The sequence below is a fragment of the Babylonia areolata genome, chromosome 10, assembly GCF_041734735.1.
Source record: "Babylonia areolata isolate BAREFJ2019XMU chromosome 10, ASM4173473v1, whole genome shotgun sequence".
NCBI classification, from domain to species: Eukaryota; Metazoa; Mollusca; class Gastropoda; order Neogastropoda; family Buccinidae; genus Babylonia; species Babylonia areolata.
The window spans coordinates 38255992-38277105 of NC_134885.1; the positions used below are offsets into that span (position 1 = coordinate 38255992).

At 44.6% G+C, this 21114-nt stretch overlaps 1 protein-coding gene across 3 annotated transcripts; it reads right to left on the reverse strand.

Annotated features, from left to right (window-relative positions):
* Positions 1–878: 878 nt before the first annotated feature.
* LOC143286579 (monocarboxylate transporter 13-like) lies at positions 879–18973 on the reverse strand. Of its 3 annotated transcripts, none has more exons than XM_076594198.1 (9): positions 18803–18973; positions 13061–13273; positions 12338–12478; positions 11279–11513; positions 7741–7941; positions 5818–6008; positions 4810–4974; positions 3181–3231; positions 879–1606 (listed from the first exon to the last, which is right to left on the reverse strand). In XM_076594198.1, exons 2-9 carry the CDS (start codon positions 13257–13259, stop codon positions 1062–1064), a joined length of 1728 nt encoding a protein of 575 aa, XP_076450313.1. In that variant the 5' UTR covers positions 13260–13273; positions 18803–18973; the 3' UTR covers positions 879–1061. The 3 variants fall into 3 exon arrangements, with proteins under 3 accessions (XP_076450313.1, XP_076450311.1, XP_076450312.1); XM_076594196.1 differs by having other exon boundaries at positions 18789–18973; XM_076594197.1 differs by lacking the exon at positions 18803–18973 and adding an exon at positions 18673–18788.
* Positions 18974–21114: the final 2141 nt, after the last annotated feature.

Sequence of the window (21114 nt, forward strand, 5' to 3'; positions counted from 1 at the left end):
ACCCCCCACCACCCACACTGTCCCCTCCCCCCCCCACCCCCACCCCTCCTTCTTATCTCCCTTCCCGCTCCATCCCAAGTCCAGTCTTTGAGGTTGTGCCGACACCACGCCATCCTCCCCCCTTCCACCCCTCCAACTCCTCACCCCACTCCCTAGTCGGCGCCTTTGGTCCGCGACACCGCGTCACCAGTCCCAGTTGTAGGAACACGTGCGGTTGTGCGACGTCTGCCGCAATTCCCGTGCTGAGCAGAACGTCCCGTGTGGCGGCCTGTCTTTCAAGTCGTTCCCCATCTCCCCGTTCACAAACGCAGCTGACGTAGATGGCAGGACTTCGGAACGAAAACTAGGGAAAATTTATGCTAATGCGAACTTTGATCAAGCCGGCTAACATGCCGAGAGTTGTATTGTCCCGTCTCCCCATTCTCTTTGTGACGTAAACGGGTGAACTTGTCATCATAGAATGTGTATAGACAAGTGGGTTGAATTGTAGCGAATCACATCATTCTGTAGCTTGCATTAGTATACACAGTATGTTGGGGGAAGGGATAAAACCAGTCAGCACAGCCAGTTCTCAGCTGTCTCCCAGAAGAACTGACTGACACAGGGTGACTGACTGATCAGTGATGTGAGGAACAAGGAAATCCTTGTTGGGCTGTGTGCTGCTTATAGGTGCTGCTTTAGGTGTAGGGTGAACTGCTTAGTGTGTGTGCTGATTTCCCATGTACATTGCAAAAGTAAACACTATAAAAACCACTCCATGTGGCCCTGCTATTGATGTGAGGAGAGAGTGAGTGAGTGTATGATTAGTTGATCCCGTATCCCCCCTGCATAACTCCCCTCTCTCTTCTATCAGAATCGAACGACACTCTCAAACAACACCCTTTTTACAATATGTATTATCTTCAAAGAGAAAAACAGACAATGAAACCTTCCTCGCTACACCTATTATAACCATTTATTACTTCAATGCCTTCGTGTTCACTTTGATTGTAATATGTTCAAATACCACTTCATGAGAGTCTGTGGCCTACAATAATTGAGTTATCAACACACGCATTGAATCATTTTTCCTGATTCAAAACAGCAACGTGCTTTTGGCAAGATGCACGATTCTCATCTTCAGATGTTATCCCCGATCCAACTGTGCACATTGCTTCTTCACTGCCTCTTTTTTTGTCCAGTCTCAAACCAGTCATTTCCCCCTGTTTCAAAATGACACTGTTTATTTCATGGGACCCATTGTCACCATGATCAGGTGTCCGAACGTCTGTCATCTCATGAAGCAGTGGTCTCGTCACTCCCAATGATTCTGTTCCACTGTCACAGATATCCTCTGATCCATGAGAAGGCTTCGTTGACTCGGACTCGTCCGCTTCAGTTCTCAAACATGTCTGACCTGACGGGTCAGTTTCGTTTTCTATGAGGCTTGTGCACTGCTCATTGGGTTGTGTGTCTTCTTGGTCATGGTCCTCAGTTTGTAGCGCTGAGAGGGACAGGGGCCGGGAGGGGGGTTGGTGCTGACCACCAGGCCCCGTGGACAGGTCAGAGGTCGGCTGGAATATGGTGACCAGGCTGCAGAATACAGCGGACAGCAAAAACAAGGCACCTGGAAGGGCAGACATCAGAGAAACATATATAGAGACAGGGAGAACTGGAGAGAAAGAGAACTCTGAACTCTGAGGGACAATGTCATTGAGCATAGTTACAAAAGAAGGGTCATTTATGTAAATCATTTATGTAAATACCACAAGCATAACGGAGTTCCGTAACAGTTTGGATAAACTGTCTCTTAGTTTAAGTGCTATTTACAGTTACAACGCTAAATGGTGCACGGTATCTTCATTAGTCGATGATATCATTGAACATAGTGGAACTAAGCATGGATAATTATGTACAATATTTCTTTGGAATGAATTCAACTCGAAGGTCTATCAGGGCAGGGCAACACAAAACAAATAAACTTCTTTGTTTCTGGGTTCCTCGCATAGCGGGCGATGCCTCAGAATGATTTAGAGTTTTATAATGGTTTCTCTGTACTTTTATTTCAGAAATCTGAATGTGGTCAGAGTAAACTGCAGGGGTGTGTTCATAATACACAAAAGATATCGATTATCGCTACTGTATAATCAAAAATACGAATCATATCCACACCAAATTTTCACTTAATTTGATTGGCTTTCCCACTCTTGCTACCAGCAATCTGTCAGTCGTTGGCAGAACATTTGCACAAACCTACGTTCATCATTGAGAAGGGAATTTCATGCTATTGTTGCATCTTTTGTTTTGATGTGGTTGATCCCACAATGAATCAGGATAGCATGGGGTGGGTGGTTTTCGTTTCAGGTGACTGGGTCTAATGTTTTCTTCAATTCATCAGTGGCGTAAGCCTTGACAGTCTGAGCGTTTATGCCGCGCGCCGTAAGACTGTCCAGGTCGTTTTGCTTGTATACCATTGAAGACTGAATCATATAATTAAAGCTGTTGGCATATCATGTTCTTTGCCAGTCTGAATGGAGGCAGAAGACGGTTTTACGTAAATAGTTTGTGTTCGTCATGCTTTTATTTGTTGACGTCATTTGTGTTCTCGTTCTGTTTTGTGTTTGTCGTCAGTGTTTCGTTTTTCTTTGATGGATGACTGTGGGATCAGAGGTCTACTGTGATGTTGTTTCGATCCCTGCTTCAGTGCATCAGGGTAAGTCTGATGGGTGTCTTTCGTGTCTGTTTGCATGTGTGCGTCACTAACCGTTTTTCTTTTGTTGTTTCACCTGTCGCCCGTGTTCCTTGTTGCCAGACTGACTCTTCAAGCCAAGAAATTCGCACACACGAAGATGATATTATTTCATTCAGTTTAGTTATGTTTTTTCACAAGATCCATATTAACGTCACTCAACGAATATTGAGGATCCTTAGGCTTTCTCATCAGTGTGCAACTTAGAATCATTGAACTTCGTCACTTCACGATCCGCCTTTCTTTGCTGTTCACTCTTTCATTCACTTGTGTTTGATTGCTGGTGTCGATTCTTTTGTAGCATGTTCACTTCCCATACTCCTTGTCCTGTCTGTGAAATATTACATAAACTCTGACAGTAAAAAAAGTTATGCCTTTTCCACCATCTAGATGACGTGTGTGTGTGTGTGTGTGTGTGTGTGTGTGTGAAGAGGGGGTTGGAGTGAACTCACCGATAAACCAAAACAAGGCGTGCGGATGTAAACGCGTGTCTTGTATCAGTTCTGCAAAAAAAATGATATACACATGAGCCTGTAAAGTAGTCATCCAGAACTTGTTTCTCATATAAGTTCTTTAGAAAACAAAATATATACACGTCCCTAATATGTTTATCATACTTGCTCAACAGAACAAAACATACATTGTATTATACCTCTTTTGCTTAGAACACATGACAATGACTGTGAATGATGAATGAACGATATGAAGGATGAATGTAAAATATGACGTGCAATGTAAACGATCATGTCTTTCAACATATCTAGGTTTACAACTACAATGTAATAATTATTAATTAGAATGTTTTAAAGCGGACATGCGGATATGTGAACTGCTTTTATATGGAAAACGTATAACGTCATGCTCAGCGTTCCTGTTTAATCAAGTAAAGTTTAATGTTGTTTTCTTGTGTGTGTGTGTGTGTGTGTGTGTGTGTGTGTGTGTGTTGGCAAGCAGCTTCCCCACATACCAAGAGCAGCACTGGAAAAATGCTGTTGTTGGAAAAGATGTGTTTTCAGATAGGGCTGAAAAGATTTCAGTGAGATAGAATGTCGCAAATTTTCTGACAGTTTATTCCGCAATGACAGAGTCTGAAAAGAGAAAGATCTCTGACCCCTTTACTTCTTCTTTACAACAGAGATTCTAATCTTCTGGCATCAGAAGCAGAACGTATGTGACGAGTTGGAACCCTGGACAAAACGAAAACACAGACTGTTGATTCCATTGACTGGCTATGATGACTAGACCTAATACTTCGCTCAAGGTAAGTTGATTTGCAGATGATTGAAATGTATTGCTGAAATGACAGACTGTGGTCAAGACTGATACCGAGGCTCTGCACTGATCGGTAGACAGGAATAAAAGTGTTGTTCAGCAGAAGAGAATTAGGAAGAGACGTGTGGTTCAAATTTTGTGTGGGCGAGCAAGCAGCAGTTCAGGCTTTTCACCATTTAAAAACTAATAATGGGTGGCGTAAATTTTAAGGTACCTTAAGATGAAGATGAAACAACCACTCTTTTCTATTGTTATTTTTGACTTCGTTTTAAAAGGTCCAGCAGTCATCAATTTTTCATCTGATTTGACCATTTAGCTGCAGTTCGTTGAAGGTCATCCAAGACTGTTGTGCACACTTGCATGTACGTCATCAGTTGATCAGTTTCAGTAGTAGCAACTGACTGACAGAGTTGAGTTTTGTCAGCGAAGCAGTGACGGTTTATTACATCAGATGGTGAGGTTGCATATAAAACAAACATGATAGGGCAAAAGACTGATCCCTGTGGGACACCATATGATAGCAGAGTTTCCTAGGATTGAAGTTTTAAAAAGACATTTAAAAAGACATTCACGGTTCGATTAGATAAGTAGGACTCTAACCAAGAAAGAGCAAGATAGTGGATGCCAAAAGAATGTTTGAGTCTTTCAGTGAGAAGTGTGTGATTAATTGTATCAAATGCTGCAGTAAGATCTAAAAGACCAAGAACCGAACAAGAAGAAAAAAAAGGAGAATAACAACAACGACAAGATAAAGAAGAACAAGAATAAGAAAAAGCTGAACAAAGACAGGCTGTGACACATGGACTGACCCGTGAGTGGTGGCCCCAGGAGTCCCCCCACGCCATAGGAGAAGAAGCTCAGGCCGAAGGCGGTGGCCACGTGATGCAGACCCACGATTTCATACAGGATGGGGTATTTCAGAGTGAACAGGCCACCGTGGTATAGGCCCACCATAAAGCTGTACGCATAACACCCTGTCCGGCGGAAACAAAGAGAGAAAGAATCAGTTGATGTACGTTGCTCAGGAAGACGTCACTGTGTTTGGATAAATCGATATGTGCTACAGAGCATCTACCAAACAGTTGCCTAAACAACAGCCTAATCCAACATGCTTAGTCAGGCCTTCAGGGGGAAAACAAAAACAAAACGAAAATATAATAATAAGAAGAAGAAGAAGCAGAAGGAGAAATCAAAACTAATGATGATAATAATAATAATGATAATGATAATAATAATAATAATAATAAAGCAACTCAACAACTCTTAACAAAGAGAATGGAAACAAGACAAATGTTATTTGCCACAACTTTTTCTTTGCGATGTTTGCATGTAAATAATTTTTGGCAGTGCTTTGAACGGACAGTAACAGATATGGAAAAATGATGTTGATTAAATGAATCACTCGTAATTCTCGGTAGAAAAATCAAGACACTACAGTAGCTGGCTAAGCCAAATAAGGAAAATAAGTGTAGTAAAGTAAACAATCAGCTGTTTGATGCGAAGATAATTGTGACACAAACAACTGATGACACTAGTTCGAATACCGGCTGACAATATGGCTTATCTGAAATGTAGAAAAGTTTCATTGTTGTTAGCTGCTTTTCCCTGTTTTATCTTCTTTCCCATTTGTTAAGGCGTTAGTCTCCTTGCTGACACCATGCTTTATGTGAATGTTGTATCTTATGTCTTACTGCAATGAAATTCAAACGATTTACTTTTGAGCTGTATAGATATCTCATCAGATCAAATGCACACACAGAGAAAAACGAAGGAAAATCGGTGGTATATTTTGGAATTGTAAAGCTTTCAGTACGTACCCACAATTCCTTGTGCAATGAGAGAGGGCGCTGCCAGTGCAACAACAGACTGTAATCCCAGCAGGCCAAAGTACACCAGCAAGTTCCCTACGCGAGGGTCATGGCCCAGGAAACCGGATGCTATCCGGGAAATCAGACTTCCGATACCCATGACAGAGATGGAGAAGGATGCTTCTGTGGGCGTCAGTCCACTGAAAAAAGGGATAAAGACTGACGTCAAGAAGAAAAGGAGGAAAACAGTCAAAGACAGAATGAACGAGGAACCCAGAACTCAGAAATGTTTAAATACACACAGGTCTTGGGCCACAAAACAAAAGGAGGACTGGAATCTGGAAGGGGTCTGGACAAAGGTTCATTTATGTGCATCCTGAATGCAAAGGAGACGTTGGCATTGGAGATCAAGCCATCAAATTTGTGTACATCTCTGCATACATAGATATCAGTATACATTAAACAATATGTAAAGCCATGAGTTCACCTAAACCTGCCCAAGGTTGAATGCACATACTACAACGATAATCTTATAAATACGACCTATTTTTGCTGTGAGCGGAAGGATATCAAACTACAGTAACAGTGAGGTGAAAATCATCATACCCAGTAATATGATAAAAATGTCGCACCCTTGATATCAATTCATATCCTTCTGGTGATACTATGGAAAACATATCCTGATATTTTGTAGCTGTGAGTTTTGTTTGCTGCTAGTTTAGATAGAAAATCAGAAACAGAAAAACACGAACAGGAACATCTGACCATTTCCTTGTATTTGTTTTTTCTTCATATTTTGCAGTGATTGAATAAATGATTATAGAATTATTTCTTCTATGATTCAGTCATGGTGAACGTTTGAGTTCTCAGTCTTTTCTAGATTCAAAGCACGGTAGTCAAAGTGAAATGCAGAATAAATAATAAAGATACGAAGAATAGACAGTACATTCCCAACTCCATTTGAAGGTTTTTGAAAGAAGTTCATAGAATCGGTCAGTTATGGCGTGTTGAATTTTAGAATCATACGTATGGATGCCAGCCACTGGACAACATGAGTCACGGCTTCGCCTTCCACTGTCAGGTTGGAGGTTGTGACTTTGTACATGGAATTCTCTTCCCTTTTCCGTTTTGCTTTACAGTGTATCTCAAACGGGACCTACCTTTAGTGACTGAGCCTCTTTGCTGATTTCGTCTATAAGTAGCTTCACTTGTGCATCAGTTCTGATCTGGTCATTCCCGACAGTGTCTTCCCAGAGTGAATAAAAGATCTGTGTTGAAGAGCTGCCTGAGGTGTTCTGTGTTTTCGTCCCATTCTTTTAATTCTTTCAGACGTTGTAGCTGGCATACATGTTGAATTATGTCTTTTGCTGGTCCTTTCCTGAAGCCAACGTTTCTTTCTGTGTGTGTGTGTGTGTGTGTGAAATTGGCATCAAATTCAATGTCCTCGCACTGGTGAGAAAAATCTGAACTTTTTCAGAATAGTGTCAGAGTTGGGAAAATCTTTAAGAGTATTCACCTTGGGTCGTTTCTGTTCCGGTGTTGTCATTGGTGTAATGTAAATGGTAGACGACAGAACTGTTCCTCTGGGAACATGGTTAAAGTTGTTTAGAAAGAGGAAACAACTTGATGAAAACGAAAAGACTAGGTTTTTTTAACGAGAAAATTTGTGACCCATGACTTTTTAACTAACATTTAGAGAAATAAGTTTCTTTTGTACCAGATGTGGCTAGATCGTACTGAACGCATATGAACAGTCTTGAAACAAAATACGAAGGAAATTGGTTTTGGGGGTGGATGTATGCGTGTTGAAGGAAAGTGAGTGTGACATAGGTAAAACCGTGAATAAGGTGGTGGGGGTAAAAGGATTGGCAGACAATGGAAGGGGACGGACATAAGGAACCCAGACAAAGACCGGTGAAGACAAAAACTCACCCCTCATGAATCAGATGGTAGGGTAAAAGAACCAGCACAGAGTGGAAAGCCAGGGACATCACGAACACGGCCATCAGGAAAGATACCGTGGCCCGTGACGTCAGCGGGGACTTGTGCAGACCTCGAACACTGGCGAAAAGGGCACATAACTTCTGCAAGGTGTTGCCTCCTGGTCTCCCTTGGGTTGCTTTCATCTCCAGGCTGAAGGGGGAAAATCAGTACAAGTCAGCTTCCAGCATGGTTACAGCTTTATTTCAATCTTCAGACTGAAAGGGAAAAGAGGGATAACAGGAACCAACCTGTGTCCATCCAATAAAGATAACAGGTGTCCTGTTAAACACACACCAGAGGGATATGTAGAGCCAGGTTGCACCCATCCCAGTGATAATTAGAGACAGGGAGTGCTCATCCCATTGATAATTAGAGACAGGTAGTGCCCATCCCAGTGAGATAACAGGAGCCATGTTATACCCATTCCAAGAGGATTGCACCCATCAACACAGACATAATTAGCACCATTTTATACCCATTCCAGAGGAGTGACAGGCACCATGTTGTATACCCGAGAGACAACAGGAGTCATTAGAAAGTGGTGATTATTGCATTGCCATTGTGCTACTAACTGCGACAATTTATGACTTTTGCACTGTGAAACGTAACATCTAGTGACGTGTACTTTACCATTGTACTTTCCTATCTTTTTTTTATCTGTTCTGATTAAATCTTCCCCTACCCTCATAATGTACTCTGACCGTCCTGTCTCTTCCTATGCGTTATTTCCTCCCCCACATTGCACTTCGACCTTCCTATGATAATATCTTGGCATATTTCGATCTGTTCTCCCTCCCACGATGTGCTATGGCCTTCCAGTCCTATGTTAACATGATCATTGTGATAGGATGTCAGAAAGGGGTAGTACCTCTGACGGGGGAACATATCGTGCTGTCCAAATAAGTAATTGGTCCCGGCCTGGCACTCTTCATAGCTGTTCGCGTGCAGCAGTGGCCACATCCCCAGCAATGAAATCAATGGCTGGCAAAATTTGATGAGAGTAGTCCTCATGTCTGAAATTCTTGGTGAGTTAGAGCTTGTATACTCCATGTATGCGAAGACTTGTTCCAGCAGACTGGGCAGATGAGACTATCAGTAAGGTCCAACAATCAGCAAGTTGGTTCCAGCAGGCGCTGTGGAATGCCAAGTGCACGACGAGACACTAAGAAGTCTTAGTCATCCACAGCAGTCAAAAGGATCTCAAGACGCAACGTGCCACTGCATCAAGGTTCCTTTTGCTGAGAGAGTGGGGTTGTCCGCATGCAACAGCTCTTCCACTTTACTGGATGGTCCACAGACTTGTTAAAGCCAAGCTTAACATCCACATAGTCTCTCCACACCACAACTGCCTCAATCTCACCAGACTAACCTTTAAAACAGCAAGAAGGTTCTCAGGAAGATACCAACAGGCGTTCCAATACAGCCTTGATGAAAAGTTTTCAGCGTTGGGACCTCCAATTGGTGGACCAAAGGAAAAGTGGAACCAGTTCAAAGAATTAACCATAAGGACAGCCAAATCAGTATGAGGCCAAATGAAGAGGCTTCACCAAGACTAGTTCGATAGGCCGTCCAAGCATTACTTCACGAAAAGGGAATACCCAGCATTGACAGTCAGAATCACCCAAACTGTGCCTCTCGACAAGACAAATAGAGAGACAGTCAGTCCGAAACCCAGAGAGACCTTTATGACACACAAGACAGACTGTGGGATCAGAAAGCCAAAGAAGTGCAGCATTGTGCAGATACTAACAACTGCAAGATGCTGTTCAGTTCCATCAAGGCCATCTACGGCCCCTCTGGAGGTGGAACAGCCCCCTTGGTGTCAATTTAGGTTCAACCATCATGAAAGACAAAGACGGAATCAGGGCGAGGTGGAAAGAGCATTTCAGTCAACTTCTGAGCCGACCATATATTGTCGACAAGGCAGCATTACAACTTGACCTTCCACCCAATAAGGACGAGGTTAGGACTGCCAGAAAGCAGATGAACTGTCGCAAAGCTCCTGTCAAAGATGGAATTTGGCACCATCAACTGAGAAGCTCAGTAAATGATCCTCATGAAGTTGGGCTGCCCACACAAGTTCACCACTCTGATAAGGCTGTCACATGACAACATGACAGGACAGGTTATCACTTAGATGGATCTGTCTTTGAACTCCACCATCTCTCCACCCGAACACAGACCATGGAAAAGCTCATCATCGAAGCCTTATTTGCAGATGACTGTGTCCTAATGGAAAATGGGGAAAACCATCTACAGGCAATCGTTGACCACTTTGCAGAAATGTCCAGGCTCTTCGAACTGACAAGTCTTGAACACCGCCCCAGCCAAACATCACTTTTGATGGAGTCTAGCTGAAATGCGTGGATATGGTTCAAGTACCGTGGCTGCACAATCTTTTTAGATGGTAAAATGATCATATCCAAAATCCAAAAGGCCAGCCAAACATTTGGAAGACAGACTGAAGGTCCTCCAGCAGAAAGGCACTAGTCTGTTAACAAAAATCAAGGTTTACACAGCTCATGTCATTTCTAGCTGCTCTATGGATGTGAATCATGGATGTCGTATCGTCGGCACATTAAGCAGCTATAACAGTTCCATATGATCGTTTTGTTTATTCATTTATAGTCTGTTCATCTAAGATGATGTCATTAGACTGAAAACAAAAAAGCAGCTAGAACAGTTCTAAATGAGATTACTTCACATGACCATCATAATCCGCTGGCAGGATGAAGTCACAAACCAAGAAATGCTGGACAGAACTGGCTTTATGAGCACTGAGTTGATGTTGCTGAAAGTTTAATTTCGATTGACTGGCCATGTGATCGGAATGGACGAAAGCTGCACACACAGACAACTTGTATACGGTCAGCTCAAGAAAGGCTCATGCAGACAGGCCCTTGGGAAGGCCCAAACTGAGGTAAAAGAGCTACCTCAAGTGGAGCAGCATAAACCTTGCGAGCCTGAAGGCTCCACAGCAAACAGGCCAGCCTTGGGGTCTCACGTTTCCAGACTGATGGCTAACTTCGAAGAGGACGGCAGACAACGTCTCGCTGCTACAAGAAACGGATGTCACATAACAGAATCCACCACTCCTCAGACAGTAGACTTCCATTGTACCTGCTGGTGCCTGTGTGCTTCCAGTCTTGGACTGTGATGCCCTGAAAACGCAGATTGCGTCATCTTCAGACTGTGTTTGACTTCCAAGAATTCTTCCCCAGCACTCTTGCCTTCTATCCTCCCAGTCTATTCTGTTCTATTATCTGACACGTTGTTCACCAATCTTCCTATCCTGTCAATCTGTTCCATTGTATCCCCTTCCATACCCCCTTTGTACCCCTCACTTGCAAGGCATGATGAGGGCCCTCAGAGGGGAGGCGTGGAAGGCAATGGCCCCACTCTACCCTATACCCCACCTACCTCCAATCCACTTCACCCTTCTCCACTCCACTTCATTTTACCCCACACCACCCCGTTCTATACCCACCTGCAGGGCCTCATCAGGGCCCCCAGAGGGGAGGCGTGGAAGGCGACGGCCCCACTCAGCAGCAGAGCTCCCTGCAGCCCGTACCAGTCCACCAGACTCTGCAGCAAGGGCGGGTGCATGAAGATACCCAAGGCTCCACCCGAGATGGACACTCCCAGCGCGATGCCGGCTTGTTCAGGGAAATAGAATCCAAGAGCCATGAAGGCACCCGAGTTGCATATTCCTTGGCCAATTCCTGGGAACACACACAAATGAAAATTGTGCACTTGTCATTTCCCAGTCACCTGTGCTTTGTGTCGTAATTATAATAGTTACAATAGAAATCTTAGGCATCATAATCATAATAATAAAAATAAGGTCTTTAAAGGGCATACTACTACTACTACCACTCTACTACTACTACTACTACTACTGCTGCTGCTGCTGCTGCTGCTGCTGTTGCTGCTAATGATGATGATAATGATGTTAAATTTTGGCTACCTTATAATGTGGAAAATCATAATCGTTCATGTTTGGTTAGTATTAAAAAAAAAAGATCATTCAAACTGGCTTCATGTTTTTTTGTTAAAAAAAAAAAAAATCATTTGTTACAAACATTTGGTTAGTTTTTCATTTGGAAATCATTGCAGAACAGGCAGCCAGACAATAGAACATCTGCTGCAGTCCTGCCCACTCCACCAAGCACTCCGAGAGAAAACCTGGCCCAACCCAATTTCAGTGGCCTGGAAACTCTACGGAAGACTGGAGGACCTGCGAAGTACTGCCGCCTTCATCAAGGAGACTGGGGAATCCATCTGATAAATGACGAATGAGACAACATTTGGAAATCATTCATTTAGGTTAGAGTTTTATCTTTATTTTATACACCAATGAGGGCTGTGGTAATTAACCCATTTACCAAAGGGAGTGATGGTAATCAATAAGTTACCAATGATGATCAGTACACTCGCAGATGAAAGTGATGGTGATCAAAATACTGACCAGTTCACTGATTATGGTGAATGATACACTCACCGAGTGATCAATAAGCCTTCCGATCCCAGTGACCAATACACTCACCGATGAGGGTGATGGTGAGGAAGAGGCCGACGACATGGGTCACCAGCGAGGTGAGGACGAAGCCCAGCAGACAGAGAAGGCCAGCCAGCACTACACACGTCCGGCAGCTAGTTATGTTGACCAGCACACTGCCCACAGGGCCTGTAAGGGAAACAACTCATAACAATGGGACTGTAAGGGGAACAACTCATGACACTGGGGCTGTAAGGGGAACAACTCATAACACTGGGGCTGTAAGGGGAACAACTCATAACACTGGGGCTGTAAGGGGAACCCATGACACTGGGGCTGTAAGGGGAACAACTCATAACACTGGGGCAGTAAGGGGAACAACTCATAAACACTGGGGCTGTAAGAGGAACAACTCATGACACTGGGGCAGTTTGAGGAGCACCTCATAACAGTGAGGCAGCAAAGGACACAGTACTCAGGGCTACAGGAGACACAACACATCAATATAATACCAGAGCTGTGAGTGGCACAAATCACCACTCATTACACTGGGGCTGCATGTGAAACAACTCTTCACTCATAACACCACAGCTGTAAGGGGCACAACACGTTACTGATAACACTGGGGCTGTCCCCACCCCCTCTTCCACCTGCTCGCCTCCCTCCTCTCCCATCACCCCCCGAAATGTTGTTGTTGTTCAGCAGGAATCACATGTGAACCATGAAGGCTCTGCCTCTTGTATGCCAGTAAAACTGTTCACATCCACCAACCTGTCAGTGCAAAGGAACCTGCGTAATACGACATCAGCCACGTGGTGATTTTGACGTCAGTGTTGAGATGACTTATCATGGCCACTTTCAGAACGCCAGCGTGGTACTGTCCATTGCCATTGAGAAGGAGTGAGAAGAAAGCCGATGTCAGGACTACCCACCGCCACCGTGACGCCTCCTTGTCTCCTCCCTTTGTCATCGTGAGGTCAACAGCTGTGAAATCAAACCATCACTGAAAATTACATTCTCATCAAAACGAAACTTCCCAACTGACATCCTGTGAGGTTTAGGTATCACTCAATGGACAGCCTCTCAGGCTTAAGTATCACTCAGTGGAAATACTGTAATGGTCAGGTATCACCCAAGGGCATCCTGAAAAGTTTAAGCATCACCCAACGGACATGCTGAAAAGGCTCCACTCGATGGGCATAGCTTCAGGTTTATGCGTAATCCGATGGACATCTTGTAAGGTTTAGGAATAACAAAATAGAGATCCTGATATGTATCATCCTATGGGCATCTGAAAGGTGTACGTATCATCCTATGCGCATCCTGAAAGGTTAACTATCACTCTATGGGTGTCCTGAACAGTGTATGTATCACCCTACGGGCATCTAAAAGCTGTATGTATCATCCCATGGGCACCTGAAAGGTGTATGTATCACCCTGTGGGCATCTGAAAGGTGTATCACCCTATGGGAATCTGAAAGGTGCATGTATCATCCTATGGCCGTCTGAAAGGTTTTTGTATCATCCAAAGGCTGTCTGAAAGATCTATGTATCACCCTATTGGCATCCTGAAAAGTTTATGTATCACCTTATGGGCATCTGAAAGGTGTGTATGTATCACCCTATGGGCATCCTGTAAGGAGTATGTATCATGCTATGGGCATCCTGTAAGGAGTATGTATCATGCTATGGGCATCCTGTAAGGAGTATGCATCATGCTATGGGCATTCTGTAAGGAGTATGTATCATGCTGTGGGCATCCTGTAAGGAGTATGCATCATGCTATGGGCATCCTGTAAGGAGTATGTATCATCCTATGGGCATCCTGAACGGTGTATGTATCACCCTATGGACATCTGAAAGGTGTATGTATCATCCTATGGGCATCCTGAAAGGTGTATGTATCATGCTATGGGCATCCTGTAAGGAGTATGTATCATGCTATGGGCATCCTGTAAGGTGTATGTATCATGCTGTGGGCATCCTGTAAGGTGTATGTATCATGCTATGGGCATCCTGTAAGGAGTATGTATCATGCTATGGGCATCCTGTAAGGTGTATGTATCATGCTGTGGGCATCCTGTAAGGAGTATGTATCATGCTGTGGGCATCCTGTAAGGTGTATGAATCATCCTATGGGCATCCTGCAAGGAGTATGTATCATGCTATGGGCATCCTGTAAAGAGTAAGTATTGTGCTATGGGCATCCTGTAAGGAGTAGGTATCATGCTATGGGCATCCTGTAAGGAGTATGTAGCAGGCGAAGGCGAGCTCTATGAACGGGGATCTGGTTACACCTTCTTCTGGAGTGGACGAGGAAGCGAAGAGCGACGCGAGGCTGGCGTTGGTTTTGCTGTAAAAACAGCACTTGTCAGCAAGCTAGCCAGAATCCCAAAGGGAGCCAACAATAGGCTTATGACCATGAAACTCCCGCTGGCATCTGGCCAGAAGCACCTCACCATTGTCAGTGCCTACGCCCCAACCATGACCAACCCGGATGAAGTGAAGGCGAAGTTCTACAAGGACCTTCACTCTGTCAGTGCTGCTATCCCGAAAGCAGACAAGCTCATCATTCTTGGGAAGTTCAATGCTAGAGTTGGCTCTGACTACATCTCCTGGGATGGAGTGATTGGAAAGCACGGTGTGGGCCACTGCAACCCAAATGGATTGCTTTTGCTTCAGACCTGTGCAGAGCATGAACTACTGATAACCAACACAGTTTTCTGCCTCCCTACCCGTAACAGGACGTCATGGATGCACCCTCGCTCAAATCATTGGCATCTCATCGATTACGTCATCGTCAGGAAAAGGGATAGGCAAGATGTACGTGTGACAAAGACCATGTGCGGTGCCGAGTGTTGGACAGACCATCACCTTGTAGTCTCGAAGCTGAATATTCGAATCCAGCCCAAGAGACGCCCCCAAGGCCAGAAGGCTCCAAAACGGCTCAACATCGCTAAGCTGAAAAACATCACCATCAAACAGACCTTTGTGGAGCTGTTGGAAGATCGTCTGGAATCCGCCTCTCTGGACAACCAGAATGTGGAGTCTGACTGGAGGACCCTGCGCAAGCTGATCTATAGTACAGCTTCGGAAACCCTGGGACCCATGACCAGAAAGCACAAAGACTGGTTTGATGAAAACTGTGAAGAAATCAAGCAGCTTCTGGATGAGAAACGCCGTCTGCATCAAGCCTGCCTGAGCAACCCAAAGTCCACATCAAAAAAGGATGCGTACAATGCCATATGCAGGACTGTTCAGCAAAAGTTACGTCAGATGCAGGATAAGTGGCTGAGTGACAAAGCTGATGAGATCCAGGGATATGCTGACAGGCACGATATGGAGAGGTTCTATGATGCCTTCAAAGAAGTCTACTGCCCCACATCCTCAGGATCATCCCCCCTCCTCAGTGCAGATGGGAATACCTTGATCACCGAGAAGGAGAATATTCTCGAATGCTGGGCTGAGCACTTCAACAGTGTCTTAAATCGCCCTTCCTCCATAAATGATGAAGCCATAGACCGTCTCCCACAAGTCCCCATCAACGAAGCACTGGACGATCCGCCAATACTTCTTGAAACCCAGAAAGCAATCCGTCTGCTATCCAGTGGCAAAGCACCTGGCTCAGACTCCATACCAGTAGAGGTCTACAAGGATGGAGGCACTGTGCTGACAGAGAAGCTCCATCAGCTGTACTCACTCATGTGGAAAGAAGAGACGATCCCCCAGGATTTCAAAGCTGCATCTATCATTCACTTGTACAAGCAAAAGGGGAACCGGCAAGCCTGTGATAATCATCGGGGCATTTCCTTGCTCTCCATTGCAGGCAAGATACTTGCCAGGATCCTACTAAACTGCCTCACAGCACACCTTGACCAAGGTCATTTGCCTGAGAGTCAATGTGAATTCCGGAAAGAGCGCGGAACCACCGACATGGTGTTTGCTGCAAGGCAGCTGCAAGAGAAATGTCAGGAGCAAAATGCTGATCTGTTCTCCACCTATGTCGACCTCACTAAGGCCTTCAACACCATGAGTAGAGAGGGACTGTGGAAGATCATGGCCAAGTACGGATGCCCTCGGAAATTTATTTCCTTGGTCAGCCCATTCCATGAAGGCATGCAGGCTCGAGTCCAGGACAATGGCGAAACATCTGCTCCTTTTCCTGTCACAAAGGGTGTCAAGCAAGGCTGCGTCCTGGCTCCAACACTGTTCAGCCTCATGTTCTCTGCAATGCTTACTGATGCCTTCAGAGATGGTGATGTTGGAATCGGCCAAAGTACCGAACAGATGGCAAGCTGTTTAACCTCAGGCTTCAAGCAAAAACCAAGGTCATGACAGACATCATCAGATACTTTTTGTTTGCTGATGATTGTGCCCTCCACGCTGGATCTGAAGCTGACATGCAACTCAGCGTCCACAAGTTTGCCACTGCCAGCAGGAACTTCGGCCTTACCATCAGCACGAAGAAATCTGAAGTTCTCCATCAGCCAGCCCCAGGGAAACCCCACGCTGAGCCCAACATCACAGTCAACGGTCAGAGACTCAGTGCGGTGGAGTGGTTCACATACCTTGGCAGCACACTGTCACGAAATGCGACCATCGACGATGAAGTGAACGTTAGAATTGCAAGAGCAAGCGCAACTTTTGGTAGACTCAACTTGGACAGTGTACCAACGACATGCCAAGAAGCTGAACCACTTCCACACAACATGCCTCAGGAAGCTACTGAACATCAAGTGGCAAGGCAGGACCCCAGACACGGAGGTGCTTGCAAAAGCCACCCTTCCCAGCATCTTCACCATCCTGATGCAGTCCCAGCTTCGCTGGGCTGGACACGTGGCGCGCATGCCAGACCATCGGCTGCCCAAAAGGCTGGCTCTTCTATGGCGAGCTTCAACAAGGGAAGAGATCACACGGAGGTCAGAAGAAGCGCTTCGGAGATGCTCTGAAAGTCTCTCTGAAAGCGTTTGATATCAACCCTGACTTCTGGGAGGAATCTACAGTGGACCGTGACAAATGGCGCGCTCCTGTGCACAAAGGCGCCAAGTTGTGCGAGGCCAACAGGACTGCTGCAGCTGTTCAGAAGAGGCAGGCCAGAAAGTCACGGGCAAACAAGCTCCCTGACAATGATATGCCTGTCTTTGTCTGCCCCAACTGTCAGCGAACATTTCGTGCGCAGATTGGACTATTCAGCCATCTGCGCATTCACAGATAGATTCACGAGCATCCCCCCCCCACCACCACCCTCCCCCTATCCCCCAGCTGGATGACAACGACGGTCATCATCGATCTCGATGGACACACACCATGTATCACCCTATGGGCATCCTGTAAGGAGTATGTATCATGCTATGGGCATCCTGTAAGGAGTATGCATCATGCTATGGGCATCCTGAAAGAATTATGTAAAAACCTGGGCATCTGAAAGGTATCACCTTGAAATGCTTAGCTATTACTCTGTGTGTGTGTGTGTGTGTGTGTGTGTGTGTGTGTGTGTGTGTGTGTGGCGGGTGAGGAGGAATTCTTTATAATGTCCTGACACACATATTGGTGATTGTTGACATCAGTTTTGTAAAATGGGGGTTGATGGACAGTTGGTGGAAACAGGGTAGGCTCCGTACACATAAACACATTTTAGTGAATAGACGTGAAATGAATGACCACCCAACCAACATGCACACACTGACAAAAAGAGACAGACTGACACGTCGGCAATTGCAGAGTAGCACAGAGAGAGAGAGGAGAAAGCATGCGGGTGTGCATGTTACTTATAACTTATATACGATTTATTAAGTGGATGTTTTTATTTCTTTACATCGTTGTGTATGTACGTGTGTGCGTGTGTGTGTGTGTGTGTGTGTGCGTGCGTGCGTGCGTGTGTGTTTGTGTGTGTGTGTGTGTGCATTTTACTTGTATAGACACAATTTATTTGCTGGGTGTTTTTAAAAATTTTTTTTTTATATATATTGTGCAATGTGTGTGTGTGTGATTTGTTTTAGTCTATCGTCAGCTACTGTGAGTTCTTATATGACTAGCTCTCATGTCTTTAATAGTGATTATTCTAGTTGGTGTTTACAACGAGCCTGTTATTGAACTCTTCCATATGGATTAATAAAGTGATTTTGATTTGATTTGAGAGAGAAAGAGAACAGAACAAAACAGAACAAATTCTATTCCTTAAGGTGGCCACCACCCCATAGGAAAGGGTCTCTGGCAAACAGAGCTTACATCTAAGTATGCATATCATGTCAATTGAGTAGTAACTTGAATAATTAAACCAAACTAGAGAGACAGACAGACAGACAGGCAGGCAGACAGACAGACAGAGACAGAGAGAGAGAGAAAGACAGACAGGCAGACACAGATGGACACACAGTCAGAACCTGAGACAGCCAAAGTCAGTGAAAGACAGCCCCAGAATGATGTAGACAGAAACTGACAAAATCACATCACCATGATAAACATGAACCGGCCACACACACTCCACGATAAACCTTACACAGCACCACGTACTGTCCTCCAAATCCACGCTGTCTCGCGAGAGTCTAGACACTAAAAAACAATCCTCCAAATCCACCAGTCTTCCAACAGTGCAGTTATTATATACAATCCTCTAAATCCACAATCTTTCACAAAGAAAGCACTGCTCACAATCCTCCAAATCAACATATTCTTACAACAAGAAACGCCTTATGCAATCTTCCAAATCCACACAGTGTTACAATGAAGAAACAAGGGGGGGGCGGGGGGGGGAAACAGCCAACCCAAACCAACAACCCAATCTTTTCACACCAAGCACACGACACACACCTTCCACCGCTGTTCACTCGTGTTCTTCTCGTAACACAGCCGCTGTGTGTGTCGATACTCGCTCGTCTCTTTGATATGCGCTTGAGCGTGTGCACACGAGTACACACACACACACACACACGCACACAGCATCTGCGCTTGAGCGTGTGCACACGAGTACACACACACACACACAGCAGCAGCAGCAGCAGCAGCACACACACACACAACACACACGTCCACAGAGCAGCACACACACACACACACACACACACACACAGAGCAGACAATCGGTCAGCCTGCACTTGACACATTAAACACACACTGGCAACGTGTTACTTGTTTCTGTGCAAAAATGATACTTCTCTCTGACACTTTCTCACAAGCAGCTTGCTGTTGTACGAGGGTCATTCAATAAATAAGGTGAATTTTTCGGTATAAGGACTTCTAATACAGATAGAAGCTTACTTTTTTTTGTTTTTTTGTTTTGTTTTACTTCTTTTTCACATGGATTTAATTTGTTTTGCAGATTAAAAAAAACTTTGAGAGTTTTGACGATTAACAAAGATGGCCGACCAAGAAGCATGCTCCAGGATTGAACAGCGGTCAGTTATCAAGTTTTTGGTTGCTGAAGGGTGCAAACCAGTTGAAATTCATAGGAGAATGACAACTGTGTATGGTGCCACATGTTTCAGCCGAAAAAATGTCTACAAGTGGGCTAAATTGTTTAAAGAAGGACGGAGCAGTGTTGAGGATGAAGACAGGCCTGGAAGGCCTACAGAAGTGAGGTCTCCTGAGGTGATCGAATCAGTCAATGACCTCATTCAGTCTGACAGAAGGGTGACAGTGGATGACATTGCAAGGACTTTGAGCTTATCTGTTGGGACAGCACACAGAATTGTCCATGATGACCTTGGCTACTCGAAGGTCAGCTGCCGGTGGGTGCCAAAGATGCAAGGCCTCACACAGCAGCCCGAACGGTGCAGACCATCAACGAGCTGGGCTGGGAACTGCTCCCTCATCCCCCTTACAGCCCAGACCTTGCCCCTTCAGACTTTCACCTGTTTGGTCCCTTGAAAGCGTTCACGAGAGGCACGAAGTTTGAAAGTGACGATGAAGTCAAAAGTGTTGTGAGCGACTGGCTGAGACATCAGTCCAAAGATTTTTACGCTGAGGGAATACGGAAGCTTGTGCACAGATGGGAAAAGTGTGTGACAGTGCTGGGAGACTACGTTGAAAAAAAAGAAGAAAGTAAGCTTCTATCTGTATTAGAAGTCCTTATACCGAAAAATTCACCTTATTTATTGAATGAACACCTCGTATTAAAAACGAAAAAATTATTTTAAAAAAAAGACAAATCTCTCTGACACTGTTCGACACACTGCCAATATTTCATGAATGACGGTTTTGATGAATGTGTAAATCGGCACATGCGTGCGTGAATCTCTGAAGAGAACAGAACAGACTGTGCGAGTGGGAATCCTTTGCTGCTCAGTGGGGTGTAACTTACAGGAGACAGGAAGCCACAACAGGAAACTCACACAATCAGCTGCATGGCAGTGTGAGCCACTGTGTATGGATATGTTCTGTTGAAGGTCACGCACACACTGATTTGAAAAGCAGTCACTGGTGTGTAAACCGTAAAAATATGGGGGAACAGTTCAGTGGAGAACATTATCATTGTAAAGAGCCGTTTTTTTGTTTTTGTTTTTGTTGGTATTTTTGTTTTGTTTGGGGTTTTTAGCAGAACAACATCACATCCAGTATTATTGTACAATGTGTGTGTGTTTGTGTCTGTGTTCGAATTTGTGTGCATGAGAGAGAGAGAAAGAGAGAGAGAGAGAGAGAGAGAGAGAGAGAGAGATTAAACTTCTTTTTTTTACATTAAACATATAACACCACCAGAACGTCTTTCCTGTTTGTAAAATTTGATTGCTAGTTTACAAAAAACAAACAAACAAACAACAACAACAACAACAAACAAACAAACAAACACCAAAAAAACAAAAAAACAAAACCCAAATCTTTTAATTGGC